General features: G+C 43.0%; 1 protein-coding gene across 13 annotated transcripts in view; it reads right to left on the reverse strand.

Annotated features, from left to right (window-relative positions):
* The window catches only part of GAB1 (GRB2 associated binding protein 1), an 88,725-nt gene that overhangs the window by 18,774 nt on the left and 43,014 nt on the right, over window positions 1–26,937 (reverse strand). For 10 of the 13 annotated variants that reach the window (XM_075614435.1, XM_075614427.1, XM_075614489.1 and 7 more), the window contains exons 3-7: window positions 10,795–11,014; window positions 9,767–9,841; window positions 7,251–7,855; window positions 5,041–5,126; window positions 4,120–4,417 (exon numbers count right to left, since the gene is read on the reverse strand). In XM_075614435.1, the coding sequence (XP_075470550.1) occupies window positions 4,120–4,417; window positions 5,041–5,126; window positions 7,251–7,855; window positions 9,767–9,841; window positions 10,795–11,014 (1,284 nt within the window). The remainder of the gene's footprint in view (window positions 1–4,119; window positions 4,418–5,040; window positions 5,127–7,250; window positions 7,856–9,766; window positions 9,842–10,794; window positions 11,015–26,937) is intronic. The other 3 variants (XM_075614453.1, XM_075614445.1, XM_075614500.1) reach the window with 1 other exon arrangement.

The raw sequence follows: 26,937 nt of genomic DNA on the forward strand, positions 1-26,937 counted from the left end.
TAATGTATGAGAGTTCTAAAATGTGCTTGTTGTGCGTCGGCATAATCTAAAAATAGGTGATAACTAAATAAATAACAAATGCACAAGGCGGTATCCATTTCTCGGAACTGCACCTGGGAAATATGCCAATGAACTATATAGAAACAACCACTTAACATTTTTCAGCATCTGACAAAACCTTTTGTGGACGGGTGCAATCTGCGTTTCAAAAATAATCAATAGCAATAAAGCTTTTAAACTATGTTGATGCAATCAAGGCATGTTTTACTCACATACATCTGTATAGGGGGGGTGGGAAATCAATAGGTTCTACAGCAACAACTGATGCACTTTGGGAATTCAAAGCCTTTAAAATCTCCCAGCTACCAAGTAACCTTCAAGGATGAATGCTAAAATGTTGAACCTGTTTATCTTCGCCTGTCTAATAATTTCATAAAAATATATTTTGGCGTGAAATAATTTATGCATGTTACCTTTATGACACTAAAGCATGAATGCACTACAAATAAATGAGCAAAACAAAATGTACTACCTCTGTTTATACGAATATAAAACATAAAAAAAGCATATTAATCAAAACGGTCGATTGTTGGAACGGCCTGTGAGAAATATTCTGAAGGGACTGCATCTGTAACCCCTCGGCAGGAAAGTCAATCCGCGCTCATGCTTCCTAGAAGAAATCTTGTAGTAGATCCACTCTCCCCTCTTGCTGCTGCTGTAATGTGGAGGCGCCCCTCCTTCACTGCTAACTTCCGTAGGAAGACTCCGACGTCAGAAGGTAATGAAAGAGACACAGAAGCGCACCAAGGGTTAAGAGGATGTATTAAGCAATAAGTATAGTAAAACATAAAAACTTACACATCATAATAAAAATCCAGTAGCGGTCAGTGCATGAGTGGTGAATCCAGGAGGTTGTGTAGGCACAGGAGGGTTTGCCTGGTGTTTGCAGTTCAGTCCCGCGCGCTGGGGCTGACTTGCCCGGCAGAGCTCAGATCTTTCTTCCGGGTTGCGGCTGATGCAGGACCCGTATTGAGCTGTCCTCCGATTGCCTGTATACTCCACGTCCCACTCGAGCAGGTAAAATCAGCTCAAAGCTTCGTTAGAGGCTGGGACTGGTGCAACCAAACGTCTGGACACCAACAACTACTGGATTCACTCCGCAACGCGTTTCACACTCATTCGTGCTTCTTGCCTGATGAAGCACGAATTAGTGCCTACACAACCTCCTGGATTCACCACTCATGTACTGACCGCTACTGGAATTTTATTATAATGTGTAAGTTTTTATGTTTTATTTTACTTAATGCTTAATACATCCTCTTAACCCTTGGTGCGCTTCTGTGTCTCTTTCATTATCTGTAACCTCTCCCCTGCCCCAGATGCTTAGCAAGTAACAGCAGGCTCGTTTGGCAGTTAACGGGTTAAGAAAATAATTTCTTGAACAATTTGTAAGCCTTTCAACACCGGTTCATGTTTCCTTCACAACATCTGTTTAAGGATGTGAGATAAAGATGATCTGGCAGAAAAACATAACGACTACTGTCAAAGATGCCAGTGTACTTGCATTTTATTTTAAATCACAAGCAACACACACACACACTTCTAAAAACATGGCTTTGAACTCATAGGAATGACCGTGACGTTTTAATTGTTAGTGTAGTGGAAAGATGCAAAACATAAATATGTATTCATAGTTACATTGTAGGTGAGATTGAAAAAAAAAATAAAGACATACGTCCAAGTTCAACCTATGCTAAATTTAGACGACAGATACTTAATCCTATATCCGTAATTACAGTATATTGATCCAGAGAAGGCAAACTAAAAACCCCAGTGACAAATCAGCTAATGATATCTCAAAAGGAAAAATAAATTCCTTCCCGACTACAAGAATTGGCAATCAGATTATTCCCTGGATCAACATACTTCCCATGTTTACTTATTTGTATATCCCTGTATGCCTTTCCTTTCTAAAAAGATGTCCAACCTTTTTTGAACAAATCTATTGTATCCGTCATCACAGTCTCCATGGGTAATGAATTCCACATTTGAACTACGCTTATTGTAAAGAACCTTTTGGCAATTGGCAATTGAGATTGGATTGCCAATTCGCTGCACACCAAGAAGGTGACAATATAGGGGAGAGAAAAAAAACAAAACAAAAAAAAACCCCACACAATTCTTCCCAAACCATGACACGGGGATAACCCGTTAGAAGACTGCAAGAACCCAGCTTCCAATGCTCAGCGTCTCCACAACATGCAGGTTACGGCAGAAAAAGAAAAAAAAGTCCCAGGCCACAGTACAGAAAAGAACATTAATACAAATACAATTTTAGCCATTTCAAATATATTTTCCACCCGGTTCCAGTTCAAGTTGTAAAATGGGACGACAGATTAAAAAACACACAACTGGCTCAAGAAGTTTGGCAGAGCCATCTTTCATGTTGAAAACGTTAACCCTCAGGAATATCTGCTATTTACATTTTACAACGTGGAGCAGAATATGGGGCAGTGTGTAAAAACAAACTGTTCTCTGCCTTGATACATAGATCCCATTGTTCCCTTTAAGGAGCAATCCTGTTTTTCTTCATTTTTAATACAGGATTGAAGCAGGGGATCTCTGGAGCTGAACCCCATTCATTTCATCTCTGGGGACCACTTGCTTCCAGAGATACTTGCCTCCGAAGGGGGTGCCGCTATCTCTCTGCAGTTTAAAGCTCCCTCATCACAATAGGAAGCCCCACCTGATGACATCATGGTTTTCTATTGGTCTGCAGAGCCCAGAGAGCGTTGAAAAACAGACATTATGTGAACCCAGGAGTGGTTACCGGTACCCCCTATAGAGGCAAGTACCTCCGGAAGCATGGGGTTCCCGGAGCTGAAACGTGTGTGGTTCAGCTCTGGAGACCCCCTGCTTCAATCTAAAAAAAAAAAAAAAAAAGGAAGGAAGAAAAACAAAACCTCTTGGATTGCCTCTTTAAAATCACAAGCAAAATGAATCCCATTTAAATGGAAAGCAATGGTCTGTGTCACCCGCAAACTGTGGGGAGATAAACATTGAAAAGCATTTTGACACTTTTGAAAAAGCTCCCTGTAGGGATTCACATTGCAAAGCCACTTATCTTCATTATTTGGAAATTAGTCTTTTTCTTTCCTATAAAAATATAGTCCAGGTAATTTGTAGATTTCTGACCCGCAAGGCAAAATATATTAGGTGTTGCAGTAGTATTAAAATACTCAGCCTGGCATTTTTTTTTATTATTATTTACAATGTTAAAAATAAAAAAAAACAAGTGAGGGAATGAATACTACCAACTACTTTTCTATAGGTTGGGTTAGGGATTCATTCTTTACGGTTTAAAGGATGGTGCTGTACTCCCGAGACTGCAGTGACTGGCTGAGTTATGAAGTAGATCTTACATAAAATACATTGGTGAAAAATACAATTTGTCCCATATTTGTGGGTCATATAATATATACTGTATAACTCGTGCTCGTGTTACAGGCCCCTTTGTCAACAAAGAGGTTTTAAGCAATGTAAACTAAAAACAAATCTAATATTTCTCTTAAGATTTTCAGGAGTGTACAAACTTTTGCCATTTCCGCTTACAAACAATAAATGTATTTGTCTATATATTTCATACTATTAACAATACGTTGCTTTTCCTGATTTATTTAAAAGGCTTGCACAGAACACCAGAGTCCTCCTTATGTGTGAGAACAGAGAGGAAATACCTCCCATGGAGCAGAAGGTTAAAATTGTTTTCCATCAGCTCAACCATTGAATTACTTAACATTTAAAAAAATAAATTGCTGAATATTTTTTATGTAAAGCAAGTTATAAGCATTTTATCCCATGCACCATCTACAACTGCGACAGACGAAAACGGCAGATCTCCACAATACGTCTGTTAAATAGCATAAGGACCAGCAAAAATATGTTAATTTTCCTAATTGAGAACTAGATTTGCCACTTTGCAGTACCTTATCAAGACCACAGAATTACAAGCAATATTTTGTTGGTTTACAGAAAGCAGGTTAAATGCCTAGCAGTAGTTAGCAGTATTACTCTGCAGAGGTAACATTAATAGCCCCTCTCTCTGAAGCATCAACTTACGTCTCCTATCCGGTTTGAGGTTTCGATCCACTGGTGGGGGCTCACAGTCAGCAGATGGGACCGACCTCCTGGGGGGCGTCTTTGGACTGGACCTGAAGCCCATGTGGGCTGGCGGCGGGACCTGCATTCCAAACGACGAGAAGTCAAACGTGCCTGGAGTCATAGGGACGTAGTTTGTTTCCTGTATATGTTCAGTGCAACTGTTGGAATGCTGTCGTGGTGGAGAGTTTGGGTTCATCGGGACGTAGTTTTCATCTAGTTCCTCATTGGAAATACTTCCCACTGTCAACATGCTTTTCTACAAGATGAGGCACATGCACATAATTAATTTAAAACGCAGTACATTTCGAGCACAATTTCATTAGTGCTCTAGAACCATAATACACAAAAGCTGGGATTCATCAAACCACGACGCAGAGTAATATGACCCAATCTGGCGTCAACAGCTATTCAAGTCAAAGGGAGTTAACACCAGGTGGGGTGCGATACCCCACATTGTGGCTTGATGAATCTCTCCCCATCTCTCTCCTGGGTTAGTGATTTATTTTCTCTGTATTCTAATGTTTGATTTGTAAAGTGTTCAGTGCATTGTTAGCACTATAGAAATAAAAATATACATACAACAGCAATGGAGGCTTACAAAGGAATAAAAGGTTATGGCCCATATCTACTAAGCAGTACCATGCCATAAGACACCGTATAGCCAATTAATTTGAATGGGCTTTGCGAGCCGAACAGTGTCTTATAGCAGAGCACTACTTCGTGACCTCAATGTCCTAGACTCTCTTGGGGAGTCTAATAACTACTAAAACGTATTTTCTTCCACTAGTGTAGAACTGCAGTGCATAACCCTCGTCCATAGACATCTTCATGGCCATGTCCTTTGCATGAGTTGGTAACAGAGTTAAAACGAATACTTACAACGTGGCTGTGAAAGCCTTCAAGTGAGCTAGATCTGTCACTGGTAAATGGGCGAGGAATATCATAGAAATCTTGAGAACTCATATCTACAAATATAAAATAAAATGTTTAAGATTTTCTGCTAGGAAAACAGGACCGGAAACCCCCCCCCCCCCCCCCTTCCCGGAAAAAAATGAAAATAAATAAATAAAAAAACCTTTTTATACCCAATACTGTACATGCAGCTAAAACACTTATAACTTCTGCTAAATACATCTTTGTAAATTTTCCATTATCTGGTACAGATTTAAAAGGCACCATTTTATATAAACTACGCTCATTGTCTCCTCCATCCCTAAATATAAGTAAAAGTATTTAAGATATATAGATAAACTTGTTCAAAACAAACAAAAACTTGGAAACACATTTAACTCGCTGCAAAAATTAGGAAGGAGACATCTAGGATTTGTGATTCAAAATAGCAGCTTCTCAGATACAAATTGGAAGTCTCTGCTTAATCTGGAAAAGCACAAACCTGCTCTGTTCCTCATCAGAGAGCAAAGAGCTGTACAAATAGAACATGTTTGTGTTTGTCCCAAAGCAGCAGATGACAGAGGGAATCTAATCACATTATCCACAGACATTCTTTCACTGCCCTAACATTTTTATATCGTTTTATATAGAGCGTGGAGTGTGTATACTGTATTCTAAAGATTTATGGTAGAAGAAATAGTATAGAGCTCATGTTACTGCATTTGAAGCCTTGTGAATCTGGTTCACATTCCAATGTCGACTCCTTGTGACCTTCGGTGAGATCTATAGAGCATGGTCTTGTGTATAGATATAGATATATATCCACCCAATTCAAAAATAGGATTTACATGTCCTACATCTTTACTTTTAATGGAAAGATGTTCACCTTTTTACAAATTGGCTACTTAAAAATCCTTGAGACTTTTTTGTTGGTTACCCCAAATGATTTTGTGACCTCTCCCCTTGCTCCATGCACATTTATTTACACACACCAATCCAACCAGAGATGCTAAAGATTGTGAATGTATCATTTAAGATCATTAAGTAGGCAGGAATCTGTACTACAAGCAAGAATACACATTTATAACATGAGCTAGAGCCGATGTGGGCAACCCTGTCGCCAATAGCCAGGGACGCAGGTAATAGTGCTGAGGTGAGTGAAGCAACAGCAGGTGATAGTGCTGTGGTGAGTGAAGCAGACGGACAGTGTGTGTTTTAAATGTTCGATTAAGCAACCTAACTTCTGGATTTTTACATGGTGTGGCGATTTTCACTTTATTCGTCACACCTGTGGCGATTTTCACTTTATTCGCCACACCTGTGGCTACATTGAAAAATAGGTTGCCCACCTCTGAGCTAGAAAGTATTGAAACAAATCTACGATGACCGCTCCAACCCAGAGCAAAACATATGGTACATAATCTGAACACCTGATAGGTACCACTAAAGCTACAGTAGGTGTTCATATCACTAGTGTGCAATGCTGTAAAACATACATGCATCTCTCTACTGCAACTCTATCGCTGGACAAATGTTTAACCTGTTTGAAGCGAATGGGGTCAACAAGATATTGCTTTGCAGAGCCCTTCAACAGTAATAGGTTAAACAGCAAAAGTTCAGTTTAAACTTAAAATTTAATTTAGATTGTTCCTCTTTAATAATGACAGTCCATTGCTTATCATACTCTGTGTATTCTGCTAAATTATGATTGATGTACTATAGGAGTACCCTAACAAAGTTTTAAAAGAGCAGTACCACATTCACACCCTACATAAATATAGATTTAGTCACAGGGGTTTCAAATAAAAATGTTCAACAAAAGAAGATTCTTTTCGAAGAGCATATATAGAGAATTTCCAAAATTGCCCTCTCTTTTCGGACCTGCAGTTAACTACAATGGAGGAAGTGTCTTCATTTTTATGGGTGTAGGATTTTCCACTCTCCTATTTTAAGTCACAGATGGAGAACTGTAAGGCTGCGCTTATAGTGCCGGCGACGCGACCGTCGCGTCAAAACAAATGCATTGTCACCGGCGCTGGCACTATAAGCAGTTCATGTTTCTTCCTTGTGGCATGAAGAGGCACCCCCTTTCCTCCAAACTGACAAGTTACCGTTTTAGCATCAAATGACTCATTTGCAGAAAGAGAATAACAATAGCTCAACACAAACAATATCTTAACCAAATAAAAAAAACAAACCTTTCCGATATTTATTTAACTCTAAGGTAGAAATAGTGTTGCTACGCATTGTGTTTATTCCGGCTGTGGGGACACAATAGTTGCTATCAGTCTCTGAAGCAGTGCGAGTGATGAGACCAAACTCTCCTGGGGACCGTTCTGAAGATTGATTAGGCTTTGGTGGCCTGGGTGGAGGAACATCTGAAATGGTCTCCAGCTTTCCTGAAGACTGCCCCAACGCACCATCGTGAACAGTCCTGGGAATCTGGTAGGTGCTTCCAGATGTGGGTTGAATATCATGGCTTAATGAGAAATGTCTCAGCTGTGTTTCTAATAAGGATGCTCCGGACATGTTAAAAACATATTGATCGCCTTCCCCGTCGGTACCTGATGGAGACACTGCTTTTGGAATAACGTCCTGTGAGTAGCTTCGAGGGAGGTTGTAGAAACTGGAATCAGCAGAGGAGGAGCCAGCACGGGATGGGGAGTCATAGACACTAGGCTGCTGAAAGTACCCATTTACTGCATGCTTGTGGGTGGAGGGGGCAGCACCTTTGTGTGGAGAGGGGACGTTGTCGTTACAGTCTGTTTCTGAGGCTGTTGATTTTGTAGAATCAGCATGAGATCTAAACACAGAAAAGATTGCAAGAAATTAAGAAATATAAACCAACTGCCCATTATACTCCTCTGCCAGAGATGTGCCTATGATATCCACGGTTCAAATTCAAAAAGATATTTTGTCTTATTTAACCCATCATTAAAATTACATTTTCATGCTTGGCAAGAGACCTAATAACTTGTGCATCCAATGTGACTGTATAATTAAGTTACATATTAAAAGAAATGAAGACGCAATTAAACAGTCCAAACAGGACTCCTCAACTATAATGCGGGTGAACTTTAAGCATTAAAGTTGAAGCTGGTAATATTTTATTTTCAAAATATAAAATTGTGAGGTAAATATTTGCCTTCCTTGGGTCTCTGAAGCACGTATTACAGTATTAGGAAGCATTGTAAGATATTTCTCACATTGGAATTGCAGGGTCTCTGTGTCTCTTCTGCCTCATTCACAGGAGCCTCCTGCATCGATTGTTATTGGTTAGGTGTACACGTGACTTAGCTCTCATAGCTTTAATAGAATTAGGTTAACACTTGGGAGTCCGCTCAAACAAAAAGGCTGAGAAATACAACGGACTAGAAAATGTGCCAAAAAATGCACACTGTAATATTCAGCTCGGAAGCGGTCCGAAAAGATTATGTTCTACATAAGGCATCTGAAAGATGCTTGGTCTTTATTTCTACAATCTATAAACCGTTCATCTGTTTAAATACAATGGTTGGTAGAAAAGTACCTGCAGTGCTCCAGAGGATACATAGTTGAACACGATTTCTGTTGATGTACAATTTAATGTGAAAGGAAATTCAATGCGCTCTAAAACAGCACTGTGACTGCGACATATAAAGTGACTACTATGTGATAATGGTGATTAAACAGAAAGAATGAGAATACTAATAAGCTGTTTGGTAATCTGCCGCTCTCAAATCACGGATTTCTTCTTCCGTTTGTGGGGATAATTCTTAAAGTGGATGTTTAGACGCACAGTAGATTTACACTATTGTGTTCTGCTCTGTTCTATTTCTCAGATGGTGTTTGGAGCATTTTCAATTGTCTCCTTAAGAACCAAAGATTTGTCCATTTTTGCGCAATCTATATTCACAAAGTGCAAGTTTAAAGTCACACATTCTCTATCCTCTGATCATTTGCATCACAGAGCTATACTATGTTGTGGTTTATTGCCTTTGCTCTATTAACTTGAGTCACTGTGCGCCTCAACAGCCACTCAAAAGAACAAGATGTATAATATACATAATATATATATATACATAATATACAACCCCTTTAAAACAGAGAAAAAACGGTTGTTACATTGTGTATTTATTCTTTTGCTAGAAAGGAAAAATGATACACTGATGCAATAAGGACAGTTACCAGTTAGTACACAGGTCTGTTCTACTAGATAAAAAAACCTGTGTTATTAAAAGGTGCAGTCCCACTTGGCAAAACAGAAAAGCACTCTGTGATTTAACATGCTCAGTACCATTTTTAAACCAGTTTTTATAAGTCAATCTTTCAGGCGGAAATTGATGGTGACCAAACATGTTTAGATTATGAAACGGTGCCAAACATCAAGGAACATACAACACTTTTGTTTGGAGTTGGCTAACTGCGGATAAACAACTGAGGCAAACACGTATTTTACAGCAATATTGAGGCAGAACAAGGGAAGTAGCATAGTGTCATTTGTATTAAAGTTATAAAGTAGACAATATTTTATACACACATACACTAAAAGTGGGATGGCACCTTTGGTATACAACAGCTAAATTAGTGTGGACAAGTCAACTTTAACGTAGGATATCTTTTGTATTCACAGCACGCAGCACACAATTATTCAGTATCACACAACAGAGTGAACCACAGCAAACCACAGCACTCATGCAATGCACAATTCTGATAGCTCAGTCACCACACTCACTGCCATGAGATCTTTTTGCTCTCAAAGTCTTCAAGTAGCAGATACTCCTCTTCTGACACTAGAGATGAACCCAGCCTGATTTGCAAACAAAAATTACATAGTAATGCAACATCTATAGTATAGATGTAAAGGTCCTCAGAAGAAAAATTATGAACACATACTACTTGCCAGCTTGTCTGGAATTACTATGTGCCAACACATTTTATATTAAGTAAAAAAAATAACTCCATAATCTTTTACAACATAAGTTTGAATTGCTTTTTTCAATGACAGAACCTGTGCTGTATTGTGATTTTATTCGGGCACATACATTATTTTCATGTTTGTTATAAAGTGTGTATACTGTAAGCTCATTACTGGTCAATGCAGAGTATAGAAGGAAGCTAAAGCACCTATTATGCACACAACACTGATATTTAATTACTTCTAGGCTCCGATACAAATATAATTGTACGGTAAACAACTAGCCACAGCCAGGGTCGGTTTTAAAATGTTGCCGCCCATATGCCCGTACCTTTTTGCAGCCCTGGCCGCCTCCTCACGTCATGTGGCAACGTGTTTCCATTACAACGGGGCACCATGTGACATTACGTTGTCGTGGTAAAGCATTGCGATGCTCAAGGAGGTGGTAAGAGACCTTTACAGGGGCCCCACGCGCTCCACCAGCAATCAGTTTAATGGTTGCGGGGAAAGAGAGGGACCTCTGTAACCGCAGCACCGCCCCCGAAATGTACCACCCTAGGCCTACAGTATGCCCAAAAACGGGCCTGATCACAGCATAAATTACCCTTCTATAGCCGTTTTCACATGCTTCAAATCCATTGCAGTGTAACCTGTCACGAGTCCAGGAGAAATTCAGGAAAATAATATATTGTACTATTTACCATACATTTTAGTAATTAAATTTTCAGCAAAAAAGTTTTTTTTGTTTTGTTTTTTTTTTTAAATAAGAAATAGTTTTTGCTCTATGCACTAAAATGGTACCACCCTCTACACGCTGCATTATGCCAGAATTTAAACAGTTTTACCTCAATGGTTCCGGTTTCTTGCTCTGGCAGTTGATTAACAGCAGGTAGTCCTGAGGATCTTCTTGGTTGGACAAGGACTCTGAAGGTGGTATGTTGAGGAGCTGGTAGGGAGGCGGTAAGGAACCATGGAGTGATGCGGCCTGAGAGGAGGGTTCTGAGCTCACAGCCAAAGGTAACTCAATTGGAGCATTTAGAGGAACATTGTGAGACTTCACACCATCTGCAATGTATAAAGCAGACCCATTACCAACGCTTTCCATATATTTCCTATAGTTTCATTGACTATTCACATATACAAATAGCATAAAACCGAATGAACTTGTATTCCTTAAAAATAATAATAATAAATATATATATATATGCCCTGAGGAAGGTCCCTAAACGAGGACCGAAGCGTTGGCTGCCTGGTGTTCTTAATACACTTTCTTTTCTACATCTGCGGTGTGCTGTCTCAATTTGTTATCAGAATCCCCCTGGTTTCTACACGCTTATTTCTACGCTATGGGACAAGCATCTGCCTTCTACATAAACATGAGTGCTAACTGCCATACCTATGAATACACACACACACACACACACACACACGCGCAATGGTTGTGTATGGAACAATGTAGTATATTAATTATAATTGGGACAGAAGAATACAATTGGTAGGGCACGACAGGGAACAAAAGCAACCCCCAACAAATAACAGCCATCAATAAAACAGCAGCACAAATGTGTTTCTATTGATTACACTGAGTAAACACCAGAGGGAGACACACGAAAGTAAAGGACTTAAAATAATTCAGTACCCCGAATCAAGTGATTTAATACACAAAGGTAAGAGTTGTGTGGTCTGCTAGGACATATTTGAATTGTATCTGTAGCCCTTCCTCTAGCAGAGCATCAAGCTACTCTGCCAGAGAAAGGGTTACATCATGATAAAATACAGTGAATACATAGACATGGTTTAATGGTGTTCTGGATCTGATTTTACCTTTCAAATAACACAAAACAGAATATTAGCACTAAGCACTTTGAGCAATGGAAAGCTTCTCCTATGTAAAGAATAGAGCCAAACAACATTACAGTAGATGACCTCCCCTCTGCATCCACAAGAAAAAACTGTGATGACAGACTGTCGGTAATTATAATGGCAGCCTGCAAAAATCAACCTTGCAAACATGCACTGCTTCGGATATTAAGCATCTTTGAGCACTCTGGTAAACCAATTTAGAGCCGAACATGGTACATAGATGCCCAGCTTTGTTACATGTCCATCATGTCAAATCACATTGAGTTCTAATTTTATTTACTTAGCTCTGGCCAATGTATGTCGCATTTTACAGAGATACTGTATTATACAAGACATAAAACAGGGAAGAATAGTATAAATAATTGCATGATATACAAAAGTCAACATTGGGGAAAAGATTCCCTGTCCCAAAGAGTTTGCAATCTAAATACAGGTATCTTCCTTCTGTAACTGTAATGTAATTGTGCCAAGAAACTCAGGGATGATTCATGATGAGCATGCTGGTACTTCAATTATTAAATAGCGCTACATAATTTTAAAAAGGAAGGAGTCCCATGTATGCCACGCTTACTCTCTCCTGCTTCTTCACACTTCTATTTCTAATAAGGTAGCTCAGCGGAAGGTTACGTTTCCACCAGATCTTACAGTACAATATTGCCAGTAATGTTTCCATCCCAACTACTTCTCCTAGGACAAGGGTACCATGTTGCTGTAGAGTGGAAAACACTCCAATACAAAACAGCATTGATTTTGGCATTTTTTATGTTATGTAAAAAAAATTAAATTGCTAGAATTCAAATTTGTTGTTCAAAACCTATTTTGCAAAAAAGTCAGTTACAGAGACTCTATGGTCACATAAGGATTCACTTTAACCCACGTCAGTACTAACTAAACAAACTAATAACTGCATAACAGACCATAGCCAAGTAAGAAAAATGCCCTTGTATTGTATTGCATGTCTTTATTTATATAGCTCCATTAATGTACATAGCGCTTCACAGTAGTAATACATGTGGTAATCAAATAAATAACAGATCATGGGAATAAGTGCTTTAGACATAAAAGTAACATTAAGGAAGAGGAGTCCCTGCCCCGAGGAGCTTACAGTCTAATTGGTAGGTAGGGAGAACATACAGAGACAGTAGGAGGGAGTTCTGGTAAGTGCGTCTGCAGGGGGCCATATAGCAGAGACACATTCAGAAACTTTGGGTTGTACAGCAGGTGTAAGGTCGGGTGTTGAAAAGTATATTTGTGTGTCGTCAGCATAGAGGTGATAATTAAACCCAAAAGATGTTATTAGGTCACCTAGAGAGAGTGTATACAGAGAAAAGAGAAGAGGTCCCAGGACAGAGCCCTGGGGTACCCCCACACAGAGATCAATAGAGGAGGTGTTAGCAGAAGAGACACTGAAAGTACAATGGGAGAGGTAGGATGAGATCCAGGATAGAGCTTTGTTCCGAATACCAAGAGTATGGAGAATGTGAAGGAGAAGAGGGTGGTCCACGGTGTGAAATGCTGCAGAGAGGTCGAGTAATATGAGCAGAGTGTAATGACCTCTGTCTTTGGCAGCATGGAGGTCGTCAGTTATTTTAGTGAGGGCTGTTTCCGTGGAGTGAGCAGTGCGGAAGCCAGATTGTAGAGGGTCTAGGAGAGAACAGGTGTTGAGAAAATGGAGCAAGCAAGAGAATACAAGACGTTCAAGGAGTTTAGAAGCAAAAGGCAGGAGGGATACAGGTCGATAGTTAGAAAGACATGTAGGGTCAAGCTTGCTGTTTTTGAGTAATGACTCAAAAACTGTTGCATGTTTGAAGGAGGATGGAAAGGTTCCAGAGCAGAGGGAGGAGTTAAAAATGTGTGTGAGCGTAGGGATTATAGTAGGAGCAAGAGGTTTTAGGAGATGGGAGGGAATGGGGTCAAGAGAGCAAGTGGTAGAGGGAGAAGAGGCGATGAACAGCGACACATCCTCCTCTGAGACAGTGGAAAAAGAGTCAAGGAAGGCAGGAGGAGAGTTAGGAAGAGGTGTAGGATGGGAGGAAGAAACACAGGGGATATTCTGACGTATGGATTCCACCTTTTCCTTAAAATAGTCAGCAAAGTCCTGAGTGGAGATGGAGGAAGGAGAGGCAGCTGAGGGTGGTTTGAGTAGAGTATCTCAGACAAAGAACAGTCGGCGTGGGTTAGACTTGTGCATGTTGATTAGTGAATCAAAGTAGGCTTGTTTAGCTTGCGAGAGGGCAGAGTTGAAACAGGATAGCATAAATTTGTAGTGAAGGAAGTCTGCGAGAGTATGAGATTTCCTCCAAAGGAACGAGTGGAGGAACGCAGCATACACGTGTGGGAATTTAGCCAAGGTCTAGGTTAGAAGGGCGAGGGCGGCAGAGAGAAAGCGGGGCATGTAGATCACGAGAGGAGGACAAGGCAGAGTTGTAGTTCCTGACCAGGTAGTCAGGGTCTGTAGCAGAGCTGAGAGAGGAGAGGGAGGAGCATAAAGTGGACTCAAAGTGAGGAAAGTGAATAGAGCGCAGGTTTCTGCAGAACCAGGGGGTAGATGGAGGTGGAGAAGCGAGATAGAGAGAATGAGATGAGGTGATGGTCAGAGAGAGGAAAAGGGGAAATGGAGAAATCGGAGAGAGAGAAGTTTTTAGTGAAAACCAGGTCTAAGTAGTGGCCATCCTTGTGGGTGCTGGCTGCAGTCCACTGTTGAAGGCCAAAAGAAGAGGTTAGAGAAAGAAAGCGGGAAGCCCAAGGGAGAGAGGGGTCATCAATGTGGCAATTGAAGTCCCCAAGGAGAAGAACAGGGGAGTCTGAGGAGAGAAAGAAAGAGAGCCAGGATTCAAAGTGAGAGAGAAAGGCAGAAGGGGGATGAGTAGAGGTAGGTGGGCGATAGATGACCGCCACATGGACAGGGAGAGGAGAGATGATCTGGACAGTGTGAGCCTCAAAGGAGGGAAAAGCAAGAGATGGAGGAATAGGAAGGGTTAAAGCAGCAATCCTGCAGAAAGCTGGTGTGCGTGCACATATTTGTATGCGTGTGCATGTTTTACGCATATGTGTATGTGTCTCTGTAGCTGAAAATGATGAGGTTCTACACCGGAAGATCCCCAGGTTCCGACACTTTCTTAAAAATATATATATATATATATATTTATATATTAGCAGTGCTTGCTGCTTTAACAATTAGTCGGAAGAATAATAATTTAAAAAAAAGTTTCACCTATTGGTCACAAAAATAATGAGGTCCCCGAGTTTAATAAAGGCTTTGAGACCTCAAGGTATTTAAGCACTTGATACAACACGCACCTCCTGGCATACTTACAAAATCCTGAGGGGGGAGATTTCACTTGTGCTTGGGGTACACTGGGCTGCCCACCTAACTCCCTACCTAAATAAACGGTGATGGGAACATTCCTGTAATGAACAGTTCAAAGCCAAAATGGCTGTTCTAAAGCCGATGGTCTGGAACATCCAGAAGTCTAAGTCGTCTTTCCTTGGAGGCAGGTGCCCAGAATGGACAGATGCTCCAGTTCTTACCCTCCAACAGTAACTATTTCTCAGGTACTGTAACTATTAAAACCAGATTCACCTATTATACCAATTTATGTCTATGTTTGAGGGAGGAGAGCGCCACTGTCTCCCGTTGGTTGAAGCTCAGGACCATCAGCTAATTACAGCAACTTGATGACTTAATTTATCACACACACACACACACACACACACACACACACACACACACACACACACACACACACACACACACACACACACACACACACACACACACACACACACTTTTTTGGATAAATTACGTGCGTTACGAAGCCTTTATAGGAGGGGCTCAGTTTCTTGTCAACTCCTGTATCCCCCAATGAAATTGGTACCAAAGTATACCTATTTTCCTGTACACAATGAAGAAGCTTCAGCAGGTCCTCTTCTGATTTTAGCCTTGTCTACTTCAAGTTTTGAGCAGAAGGAGAATAAGTTGGGATTTCTCCCAAGACTAAATTTATACTTTTTCCTACGCTGAAGGCATATGCCTGTACTTCTGTCCTGCGGCAACCCCATCCCGGGTACAGCTGGGTCTTAATAGATTTAACTGGGCTACAAAGAGTTCCCTCATTGCTCATCAATCCCCTCCTGCAGACTGACCGTTTCCTTCCTGTCACTCATAATTTCATTGGCTGCTCTGTATAAAGCTACATGCCCACAATTATTTACAAAATGTTTTACCTGGACGCAATACATTGAGCGTTACCACTCATTTTCAAGCACAGTTACTGTAAATGAACAGGGTTATACATAGATAAGTATATTAATGAATCTGGTGCTTCAGGGGTTAATGTAGCTACAGTTTGATTAAAAAAATATATCCAGGAAAAATAAGCACATCTCAAAATAAAAAAAGAGAAGAGAAAAATAGTGAAGCACGTTCACAAAAATCTTTGAAAGATTCACTGGTGAGATATGCACTTACATGTAAGTGCCTGAGCCCAGGCATGAAAAGTTTATTTACTCCTCCGCTCCCACAATAGTACAGAAGGATTCTGCAGCCTTTTTCTTAAAAAGTACAACTTTATATAAAATTCAGGGTAACACTCACATTGGCAGTGTATATTATAAGAGGGACCAGCTCAAGCACTTGTCTTTTCCTCTGGTGATCGCAACTCTCACAGCCGTTCCAGCCGGCGTCCTACGTCACTTCTGGTATTTTGGTGCTCTCTAGATACTGGTCCCCCCGGCAACCCTATGCGTTTCGCAGGTAGTTCCTGCTTCCTCAGGGGGATGTGTGGCAAGTCTGGGTGTTCCCTCCTAATATACCCCTTTCTAACGCTACGCTGCAATTAACTTTGGATGGCTACAGGGACTACTCCGGTGGGGGTTGCGGCATGCAGGGAGGTTGTGGCTGCATGCGGGTGCCGCCGGAGGGGCAACCGGGTCGCCGGGATCTCCGGGACAGACGCTAGTAAGGCACAGCCATCTTTAGTTGCCGCTAATGCGCACAGACAGCTCGCGCATGCACAGAAAAGGTTGCGGCGGCCATTTGGGGGAATATGTCCCAGGATAAGAGCGGCGGCCCTCTTAACCAATGTTCCGCAGGGGAACTACATCTCCCAGGATCCCCTGGGGTGGCCCGATCACATGGGCACGGTTAGCCAATAGGGCTGCAGCAAGCTTCTGAGGGGGATATTGATACTTTTGGAGTGCTAGAAGCGTGAGGTTCAGTAGGAAGCAGAACGGAGAGGAAGAAGGTAATGTCCAGGGAGCAGTGCTCCACTGGAATAGGCCAGATTTCCCCCAGATCCAAGATAGACCCCCGGCTCACTGTAGTTTGTGTGTGCTGCAGGGAAAACCCATAAGCAGGGACGCACCCGAATACTGTATAGTGTTAGGGACACAGTGACAATGCAACGTGGTGCGGTCTGGGACCAGATTCAGGCCTACATCAGAGACTATTTTACAGGGGCACACTCCAGCGGGAAACCCCTCCAGAGGCAACCACCTATGGATCAGCGCAGCAGAGGATCCGGCAGATCGCAGCATAGGACCACGTCGCAGACTCACGAACTCAGCTGCTCGGTTGGTCTGGGCTGGACTAGGACCAGGGTGGTATTACATCCACGTGCACAAACGGCCAAACACACTGTGGGTAGCGCTAGCTTTGTGGAGGACTGGTCTGTGGACACTAATGGGTTAAGTGCCCAGGCACTCCAGTACTTTGGGGGTTCCACCAGGGAGGTGTTACTGTGTGGGTGCGGCCTTGCACGGCCTTGTTTTTCTGTGCTGCGGATTAAATGTCAGTAAATACTGTTATATGCCAGTGTGTGTTTACTATTATATTGGATCCTGTGAGGGGCTCCTCCCACTACGCTGGGATCCCTCGCAGGAGGCGGCGCTGCACCGAGGCGACCAAGCGATACTCCAGGCTCCCAGTGGCAGAGGCACAGGTTTTCCGGTAGCCAAACAGGTAACAGCAGTACTGGTAGTTCCCTTAGTTACGGGGAAAGGGGGCTACATACATACAAAAAAATAGCTTTTCATATAACTACAAATCTGTCATCACTGCAGTGATCTTCACTTAGTTAGGCAAACCCTACAACCCGATGTGTGTGTACACAAACACACACACCAGTTGTGTTAACAGTAGACATATTTATCCAATCACCGTTTAAAATCTGCTAGTCATTATTATTGTCAGAGTGATAATATTTAAAAAAGCCCAGCTCTGCGGGGTTAAACTGGTGCAGATATTTACAGCTCCAATAATGACCTTTGCTCATTCCCATGCCACACATTTTGAAAGAGGAGATGGGAACACCCATTTGTAATCTCCTTTCTCGCCTAGCCACAAGTGTTACAAGGGGGGAATACCTCTCTCAAGCGGTATCCAAACTTCTCAGACTAACACTTTATACAATTATAAGAGCCGGGCACTTCATTCAAAGGTTTATTTTCTCAATAGAAGTGTTTCGTCGATTAGGTTTCTAGCTTGTGGAAAACCACATTGCAACAAAATGGATTGTGTGCGAGTCACTTCAAGAAGAAATCTAATGTGCTGCAGATTCATTACTACAATGGAAATCCCCTTGTTCCTGGCTCCCACCTACACTACTTTCTGGTCTCTGAAGGCGTACTAAATAAACACTGCATCACGATTTTTAAGTCTTATACAAGGGGACACAACACGAAACAGTTTCATATTATATAAACAAACATCAAATGTCTAAAAAGGGAAGGAGCTACTCTAACTGCAGCAAGAGAAATTGACGTTTCCAGAAGAGCTTATTTTCTGGAAATCATCACTAATACCAATAATAAATTAAGGCCCTAACATGCTCTGGAATAGGGGAACGTGCTTTAAACTAGTTTCACTCCTACCCATGGGGTAGATTCCAACGTGTCTCTCGGGCTTTAACTCCAACCTGTTAGGTATCACTTGTGGTTCCCACAAGGGTTCCTAATCTTTTCAGTCTTCATTAATGATCTACTGTACCTACAGCATGTCATGCACATGTATGCGGATGACAATCTTATATGCACACAGCCCTAGCCTCTCTGACCTTGCACACATACGTCAATCTGATTCTTCAAGACTTGTACAGTAAACTGGATTTCCCAAAACAAGCTGTTTTTTAAAACACCGACAAGACTAAACAATGGTATTTTGGACCAAGGATACATTTCTTAAGCTACCAATGATAGAACTACAGATCAGAACAAACTCTAATACCATCCTAGCCCCCGTTACTAGTTTTAAATATCTGGTTTGACTCCCATTTAACTTTTTGGGTGCACACATTGATACCCTGACATCCAAAACCTATGTCAAACTAGGTGTAATTTATAGGATCAAATCCTCCTTAAGCCAACTGGTCAGAAAGCACATTGCACAGTAGTTTATAATGCCAATTATAGACTATGGGGACATAGTACTGTATATGGTACAGCACCCCAAACTCACCTTAGCAAACTAGACACCCTCTACAACTCAATATGCTGCTTTGTTCTACAATGTAACTAAAAAACACACATAACTGGGAAATGGTCAAAGAACCAGATTGGCCATCCCTTGAGTCTAGGTGAAAAGTTATTTTTTCCTGTCTTGCTTTCAAATACTTTCTGGGCAAGCTACCCCCGTATCTAAATAAGTTCCTCACCCCGATCACTCGCAGCACGATCACACGCAGCACTTATCACCAGAGATCTGACTCCAAAAGATTGCTCACGGTCCCAAGGTTCAACAAAGAATCCCGGTCGCTCCTCCTCTTGCCGTTCACCTGACAACTTGAATAAATCAACTCGAGACTCAGTCACCTCCAGTCCAAGTTCTTTCAAAACTAAAGCTGTCTCACATTTTAATCTGGTCTGTAACTGTTGCATACGCCTATAAATATTATCTTTAACTGTTCATGCAATGTCTTTAATATAATGTATAACCTGTGTTCATTTAAGGTAACCATGTGTTATAACTCAACGAGAGGTAGCTTAATGCATTACTTCCTGGTAAAACATTTTATAAACAAATTTCTAATGCTGTTCTATTAAACCCACATTTCACACAGGTTCTGCAACACACCGATTCTCAAGTCCTGCAAAATCCAATGGGGTTACAAATGTGCGCGACACTGAAATCCATAGATTCAGTGTGACCTTCTAAAGCTACATATTGGGTAATTGGCAGAGGGGGGAAAAAAAATATAGACAGTGTCCACATGAACTGGATTTAATGTGACTAGTTCTACTTGCTGATTATTGCTTTCCATATCATACAGGGCATTACTGGAAGCACAGGTCTTAGTCACAGTAATTGTGCTCACGGTATTGTTTCTGAAGTTTATAAATGAAAAAAAAAAACTGTCAAGTTTCAGGTACGTGAGAATATCAGTCAAGAATATTGTAAAAAAAAATACAAACACTAAAAACTAGCAGTGCTTGTTGTGCTTTAAAGTGGTAATTGCAACATGTCAAAGTGTAAATTATTTGCTTCAGCAAGTGATAAGGAAAGTGGTTATAAAGAACAAGACATTTGATGCACACTTAATGATATGTATCTAGCTTAGCATATATTTACACAATTTCTTCATGTTGGTGTCAGTGAAACTGGCAGGTATAGGATTAGCCCGACTAAAACTCACGTAAAATATATAAAGCTCGACAAACAGGCTTCTTGTATATGACAGGAAAAAAAAAGGTAGAATAGAGAGACAAGTGTCATCAAGAGCTTCATTAACACATAGTTCCAAGGGAGGTGCTAATGACACTTCTCCCTCCCCCCTCCCACCCCCTTCCAAAGAAGCCTATATAAAATCTCATATAAATGTTTGTATCCTGTACCCTGAACAGGACCTGGTCTTTCAAAAGAGCTGCACTGGACTTTGTTTAGGATAAGAGGTTAAAATGGAGCTCCCCTCCAGAGAATCAGATTTTAAAAATAAAACCTTCCCCTGAAAGGGGCAAGAGAAGGTCTTTTATATTTAATATTAAAGAAATTAGGAAAATACAGATCAGTGCCGACTGCTGCTCTAAAAAGTAAAGAGTAAAATGAGACTAAGATGTGCAAATATAGAATACATATAAAGCCCCCTGCTAGGAATTACTTATAGTTAAAAGGGTTAAGGACCGTAAAAGGTTAACTGCGTGGGGGTCACACAGCTACTTACCTCCCAATCATGTGATACAGCATGACTTGGCAGAAACCAAGCCACTCCCCCCTTTATGCAGGTCGATAGTGACACCACCACCAGAGTATATATACTCAGCTAGAAGATTCCGGTTCCTAGAGGAGTGACAGTGGAGGAGCCTCACTAAGTTATGTTTAAGTGTATAGTAACTGGACTAAGGATGTCTGGTCACCTTTGTTGTTTTCAGTTTGGAGAAAAACTCAAGCCATCATACGTTAAAAGGGCAATTTCCCTGCCATGGGAGAGGAATATGCATGGTATTCCGGGGGGGGGGGGGTTCTTTGAATAAGAGCTGGAGGAGGGTGGGGGGGGAAACACCACTCCATTCCGACTGACAGGTCCCAATGCACGCCTAACTCCCATATGGAAGGACAAGGAGGGCACTACATATACTGATGGGATATTAATCCCTGAAGATCAAGTATCCCTACCATGAGTCCCGGTGGGACGAGAGCAATACAAACGCAGGGCAGAAGATTGCCAAAAAAAAAAAACCACAACAAAAAACCCAATACTAATGGTAACAAGTCAAGTACCTCCCCAGGGTAAGAGTGAGAGACACAGGGGATAAAACCTTAAGAAGCCTAGTACCTCCCTTGTGTAGTAGTAATTACTATAAGGGAAGAATACATTATTATTTGCCACCAGTTAATGTCTAAAGTGAAGTATGTCCTTGCATGTGGAGCATAACCAGTGGACCTAAATCAAGTGCTTTGTTTGTACTAATAAAGTTCCTGAATCTCTTCATTATAACATCGGCAGAACTATGGCCCGTCTGCACGGATCCAGCACCCTTCAAAGGCTTGAGACACACGAAGGACAGCCATATAAAGTCTGATGTAAACTCTGTAAGAGCATGGCAAGGATGCAAATCCATTTACTACATTAAAATGCAAAAAAAACTCCTGGATAAGCAAGTGAACTGTACTTTTAATTATTGCAGTATGATATCCTGGCATGCTTACAAATGTTTAACACTTTGGACCTGTTGGCAGCTGACAGCTATTCTAGCTTGCATGTTATTTGCATACAAAAATAATAGCGGTCATATGTTGGCAAAATAAACCTCCTAAGGAATGACCACTACCTTGCTCTAAAATACATACAATACACTCTGAATAAGATTACTTCATAGGTAGAATTCACAAAAGGGCCTGTTAAAGAAATAAGTGAACAATGACACTATTTTTTGCTTGTGGCTTGATCAAGGTCAGATTTCAGGCAGACGCAATCAAAATATTCATTGTGCACATTATGAAAAGGCTATTTTAAAGACAACTATGACACTGATTATATATTATATATACACACACACACAGCTTAAAACCCCTTACATACCTTCGGTACATCAATGACATCCTCCTGATTTGGACCTCTGGTGAACAGGACCTCATACAGTTCCAAGAGAACGTCAATACGGTCCACCCGACCATCAACCTCACCCATTCCCCAGACGAAGAATATTTCCTAGACACCACCATTACTATAAAGAACCGCCAACTACAGACTTTTGTATACCGCAAACCTACAGACAGAGCCAGCTATTTGAGGGACAACAGCCTCCACCCCACACACCAAGCATGCAACCATCTACAGTCATGCCATACGATACAACGGATATGTTCCGGCACAGCAGACAGAGACCAGCGGATCACAGCCTTGAGATCGGATTTCATAAACGTGGATATAACCACAGAATTGTAGAGTAGCAAATCCACCAGAATACCAAGAAGTGATCTCCTTGAATACAGACAGAAAGAGACAAGCGACAGGGTACCTTTGGTGGTCACACATAGCTAGGGTGACCATTCGTACCGGTTTTACCGGGACAGTCCCGTTTTTTTTTTGTGTCCTGTCCCGGTTTAAGGCTGTCCCGGTTTTTGTCCCTGGTCCCGGTATTGCAGGGCAGCGGCGGTGAGGAGAATGCGGCGGCCGGTAAGTATTTTCTAAGTGTGTGTGAATGCTGCCGGGGGGACTGAATGATGGAGAATGCCGGGGGCGGGACTTAGAATGCCGGCCGGCTCGCAGGGGATTGGATGAATGATGCTGCCGGGGGCGGGACTTAGAATGCCGGCCAGCCCGCAGGGGATTGGTTGCAGGCGGGTCAGAGGAAGCCCGGGGCGGGACTTCCGCTTTGTTCAGAGCACACGTGTCTTCCCGCACCCGGCTCCTCTGTGCGCGGTGAGTGTCCCCCTTCTGTCCCGGGTCCCAGCCAGGGGGGGTAATAGGAGGTGGTAGCGGGGGTGCGCCTGCCTTTCTACCACCTTGTACCTTTGCCCCCCCCGGCGCTCCCAGCATTGCCCCCCCCGGCGCTCCCAGCATTGCCCCCCCCCCGGCGCTCCCACCATTGCCCCCCCCCGGCGCTACCACCATTGCCCCCCCCCCCCCGGCGCTCCCACTATTGCCCCCCCGACGCTCCCACTATTGCCCCCCCAGCGCTCCCACTATTGCCCCCCCGGCGCTCCCACTATTGCCCCCCCGGCGCTCCCACCATTGCCCCCCCGGCGCTCCCACCATTGCCCCCCCGGCGCTCCTACCATTGCCCATCGGCGCTCCCACCATTGCCCATCGGCGCTCACAGCTTTGCCCCCCGGCGCTCACTTCCCCCCGTCCCCTTGGTGTGGGAGATGGGCTCGGGGGCGGGCAGCGGTTGCTGCGCGGTCGCGGGCGGTGCAGGGGGAAGCGGGGTGTATCTGTGTGTGTGTGTGTGTGTGTGTGTATCTGTATCAGTGTGTGTGTGTGTGTGTATGTGTATCTGTGTGTGTGTGTGTGTATGTGTATCAGTGTGTATGTGTATCAGTGTGTGTGTGTATCTGTGTGTGTGTGTGTGTGTATCTGTGTGGGTGTGTGTATCTGTGTGTGTGTGTGTGTGTGTGTGTGTGTGTGTGTGTGTATCAGTGGGTGTGTGTATCAGTGTGTGTGTGTGTGTATCAGTGGGGGGGTGTTGTGTGTATCAGTGTGTATCAGTGTGTGGGTGTGTGTATCAGTGGGTGTATCAGTGGGTGTGTGTGTATCAGTGGGTGTGTGTGTGTGTGTGTATCAGTGGGTGTGTGTGTGTGTGTATCAGTGTGTGTGGGTGTGTGTGTATCAGTGGGGGTGTGTGTGTATCAGTGGGGGTGTGTGTGTGTATCAGTGGGGGTGTGTGTGTGTATCAGTGGGGGGTGTGTGTGTGTATCAGTGGGGGGTGTGTGTGTATCAGTGGGGGGGGGTGTGTGTATCAGTGGGGGGGGGTGTGTATCAGTGGGGGTGTGTGTGTGTATCAGTGGGGGTGTGTGTATCAGTGTGTGTGTGTGTGTCAGTGGGTGTGTGTCTCTCCCCCACCCTGTCTCCCTCCTTCCCTCCCACCCTGTCTCCCTCCTTCCCTCCCTCCCTGTCTCACCCTCCCTCCCTCCCTGTCTCACCCTCCCTCCCTCCCTGTCTCACCCTCCCTCCCTCCCTGTCACACCCTCCCTCCCTCCCTGTCTCACCCTCCCTCCCTGTCTCACCCTCCCTCCCTCCCTGTCTCACCCTCCCTCCCTCCCTGTCTCACCCTCCCTCCCTCCCTGTCTCACCCTCCCTCCCTCCCTGTCTCACCCTCCCTGTCTCACCCTCCCTGTCTCACCCTCCCTCCCTCGCCCTCCCTGTCTGTCTTCCTCGCCCTTCCTTCCTGTCTGTCTGTCTCCCTCCCTTGCCCTCCCTTACTGTCTGTCTCCCTCCCTCCCTCGCCCTCCCTGTCTCCCTCCATCCCTGTCTCCCTCCCTCGCCCTCCCTCACCCTCTGTCTTATCTTAACTGCCGTATACCTGCACCAAAGTAACCTACTCTGCTTTCTTCCAGATCTGACTCAAATTTCACGCGGGAGACATCGGAAGACAGGTAAGGAACACCTCCCCTCCAGTATAGTACCTTGAGGGACTGCGGATCAGGTAAGATCCCAGGTGGGATTGCTGCTTTTAGAAATTGTGAAGAGGGGGCATCCTGACACTGGTTAATGGGTTCAGAATCATTCACATCTGGGGGTTTTTTTTGTTCGATTATTGAGGTGTACACACACACACACACACACACACACACACACACACTCTCTAATGGTAGTAAAGTATAAGTGTACTACAATAAATAAACTGTTATATATATTTTTTTTTAAAAATGTGTCCCGGTTTTTCATTTTCAAAATCTGGTAACCCTACACATAGCCCATACCTATAAGCCCTATGCAAGATCGCCAGGGAACTGCAAACCTGCGCAATGCTCAACACAGCGGGCACAACACAAATACCACATAGGAATCTGGAGTACAAAATCAGAGGAAGGTTCACCTTTTCCTCCAGCAATGTTGTGTACATCATCATGTGCATGAAATGCCCAGGGGGCTGCTACTACATAGGTGAGACGGGGCAGGGGCTAAACAAGAGAATGAATCTGCATTGCCACAGCATTACACGTGGAACGAGAGACAGTCCTGTTGGCAAACATTTCTCTGACTCTGGCCCTAAGATGAACGATCTGAAGGTGGCCATACTCAAAGGACACCGAAAGAGAGACAGATGCATGAATACAAATTTATGCAACTGTTTAGGACACTTAGCGGTGGCCTAAACCGAGACCGCAGTTTCATGAGTCACTACCCTGACACAAGAGAACTCTCTTACCATGAGTGCTAAAGGCCATGTCTATACATACTGTGCTATATGAAAGCTGTGTGTGCAGGTCTCTTACACATTAATGTACAATGTAATTATATCCCTATATACCAATAGGGACCACATAATATCTACATACACTAATAGTAATCCAACACCCTCTTACATTTGTACACCTACCCACACCATTGGTATACACTCCCTCCACACACACACCATAAGTAAAATAAATTGCATATTGCACAGGGGGGAGGGATAGGCTTCAGTCACAGATACATTCCAAGACGCACTGTTTTAAGTAGAAACCTCTCTTGCTTTATCCATTGTAACACCACCAGAAGACGAGATCAATGTATCTCGAAAGCTCGCACAAATAAAAAGCATTTTGTTAGCCACAGAACGGTATCGTCTATTCGTTTTTGATAGATCGATACATACATATTGAATCAGCACGCCAAATCAAGCCGTATGACGACGTTAAGGAAGCCCGCACTCACAAGGGGGGGGGGGGGAAAGGAAACGCAGAAGCCAAACAGTGTACAGAAAAAAATATTAACTTATGATTTAAACAGCAGCACTGAATAAAGTTAACTAAATGAAACAAAACACAATACATCAACACTAAGAAACTGTGATTACTCACTCAAATACAGAAAGCACAGATATAACAGAGAGCACTTATATGGGAGTTCAACAGTGAAAATTTAAAATACGGCTGGTATGTGGGAGTGGTACATTCAAGGAAGCAATACAAGTGGACAATGTAATGAACCAAAAAAAAAAAGGGGGGGGGGGGGGGGGGGAAGGAAAAAGCACCAATACAATTACAAAGTGTGTGACACAGATGGGCAACATCCCCATCATCAGGCCCATTCCTTTAGGTTCTGTGTCACCTAGAGTACGTCCCTCAAAGAAAAAAAGCCTCAGACTAAGGCCTCGGGCATGGTCAGCGCTAACCGTGCTGCTGCTCGGCACTGAGCCCCATGCAGCCTCACGCCTGCGGAAGCCTGTGTCTTACCAAATCTTTAGTTTCTGTGCTCGTCGGAGCGCAGGGCCGGTCGGTCACGTGAGCGGTTCGCCCAATGAGGGCGAGCCAGCTCCATGACGTCACTGGCCCGCCTCCAGACACGCCCACGGACGGCGCGCGCTCTAAGGCCAGGGAAAGCACCGCTTTAAGGGATGAGTTGTACCTATTCAACTCAGATAGACATACCAAGGAGATGTTAATTAGATACGTTCTGTTGCAATTGGGGTTAAATTGATAGATATTGTGTTATCTGAGGGAACAATGTCACGCGACACATCTGTAGGCTCAAGTACGGTCATCA

Source organism: Ascaphus truei, chromosome 1 (assembly GCF_040206685.1).
Source record: "Ascaphus truei isolate aAscTru1 chromosome 1, aAscTru1.hap1, whole genome shotgun sequence".
Lineage (NCBI taxonomy): Eukaryota > Metazoa > Chordata > Amphibia > Anura > Ascaphidae > Ascaphus > Ascaphus truei.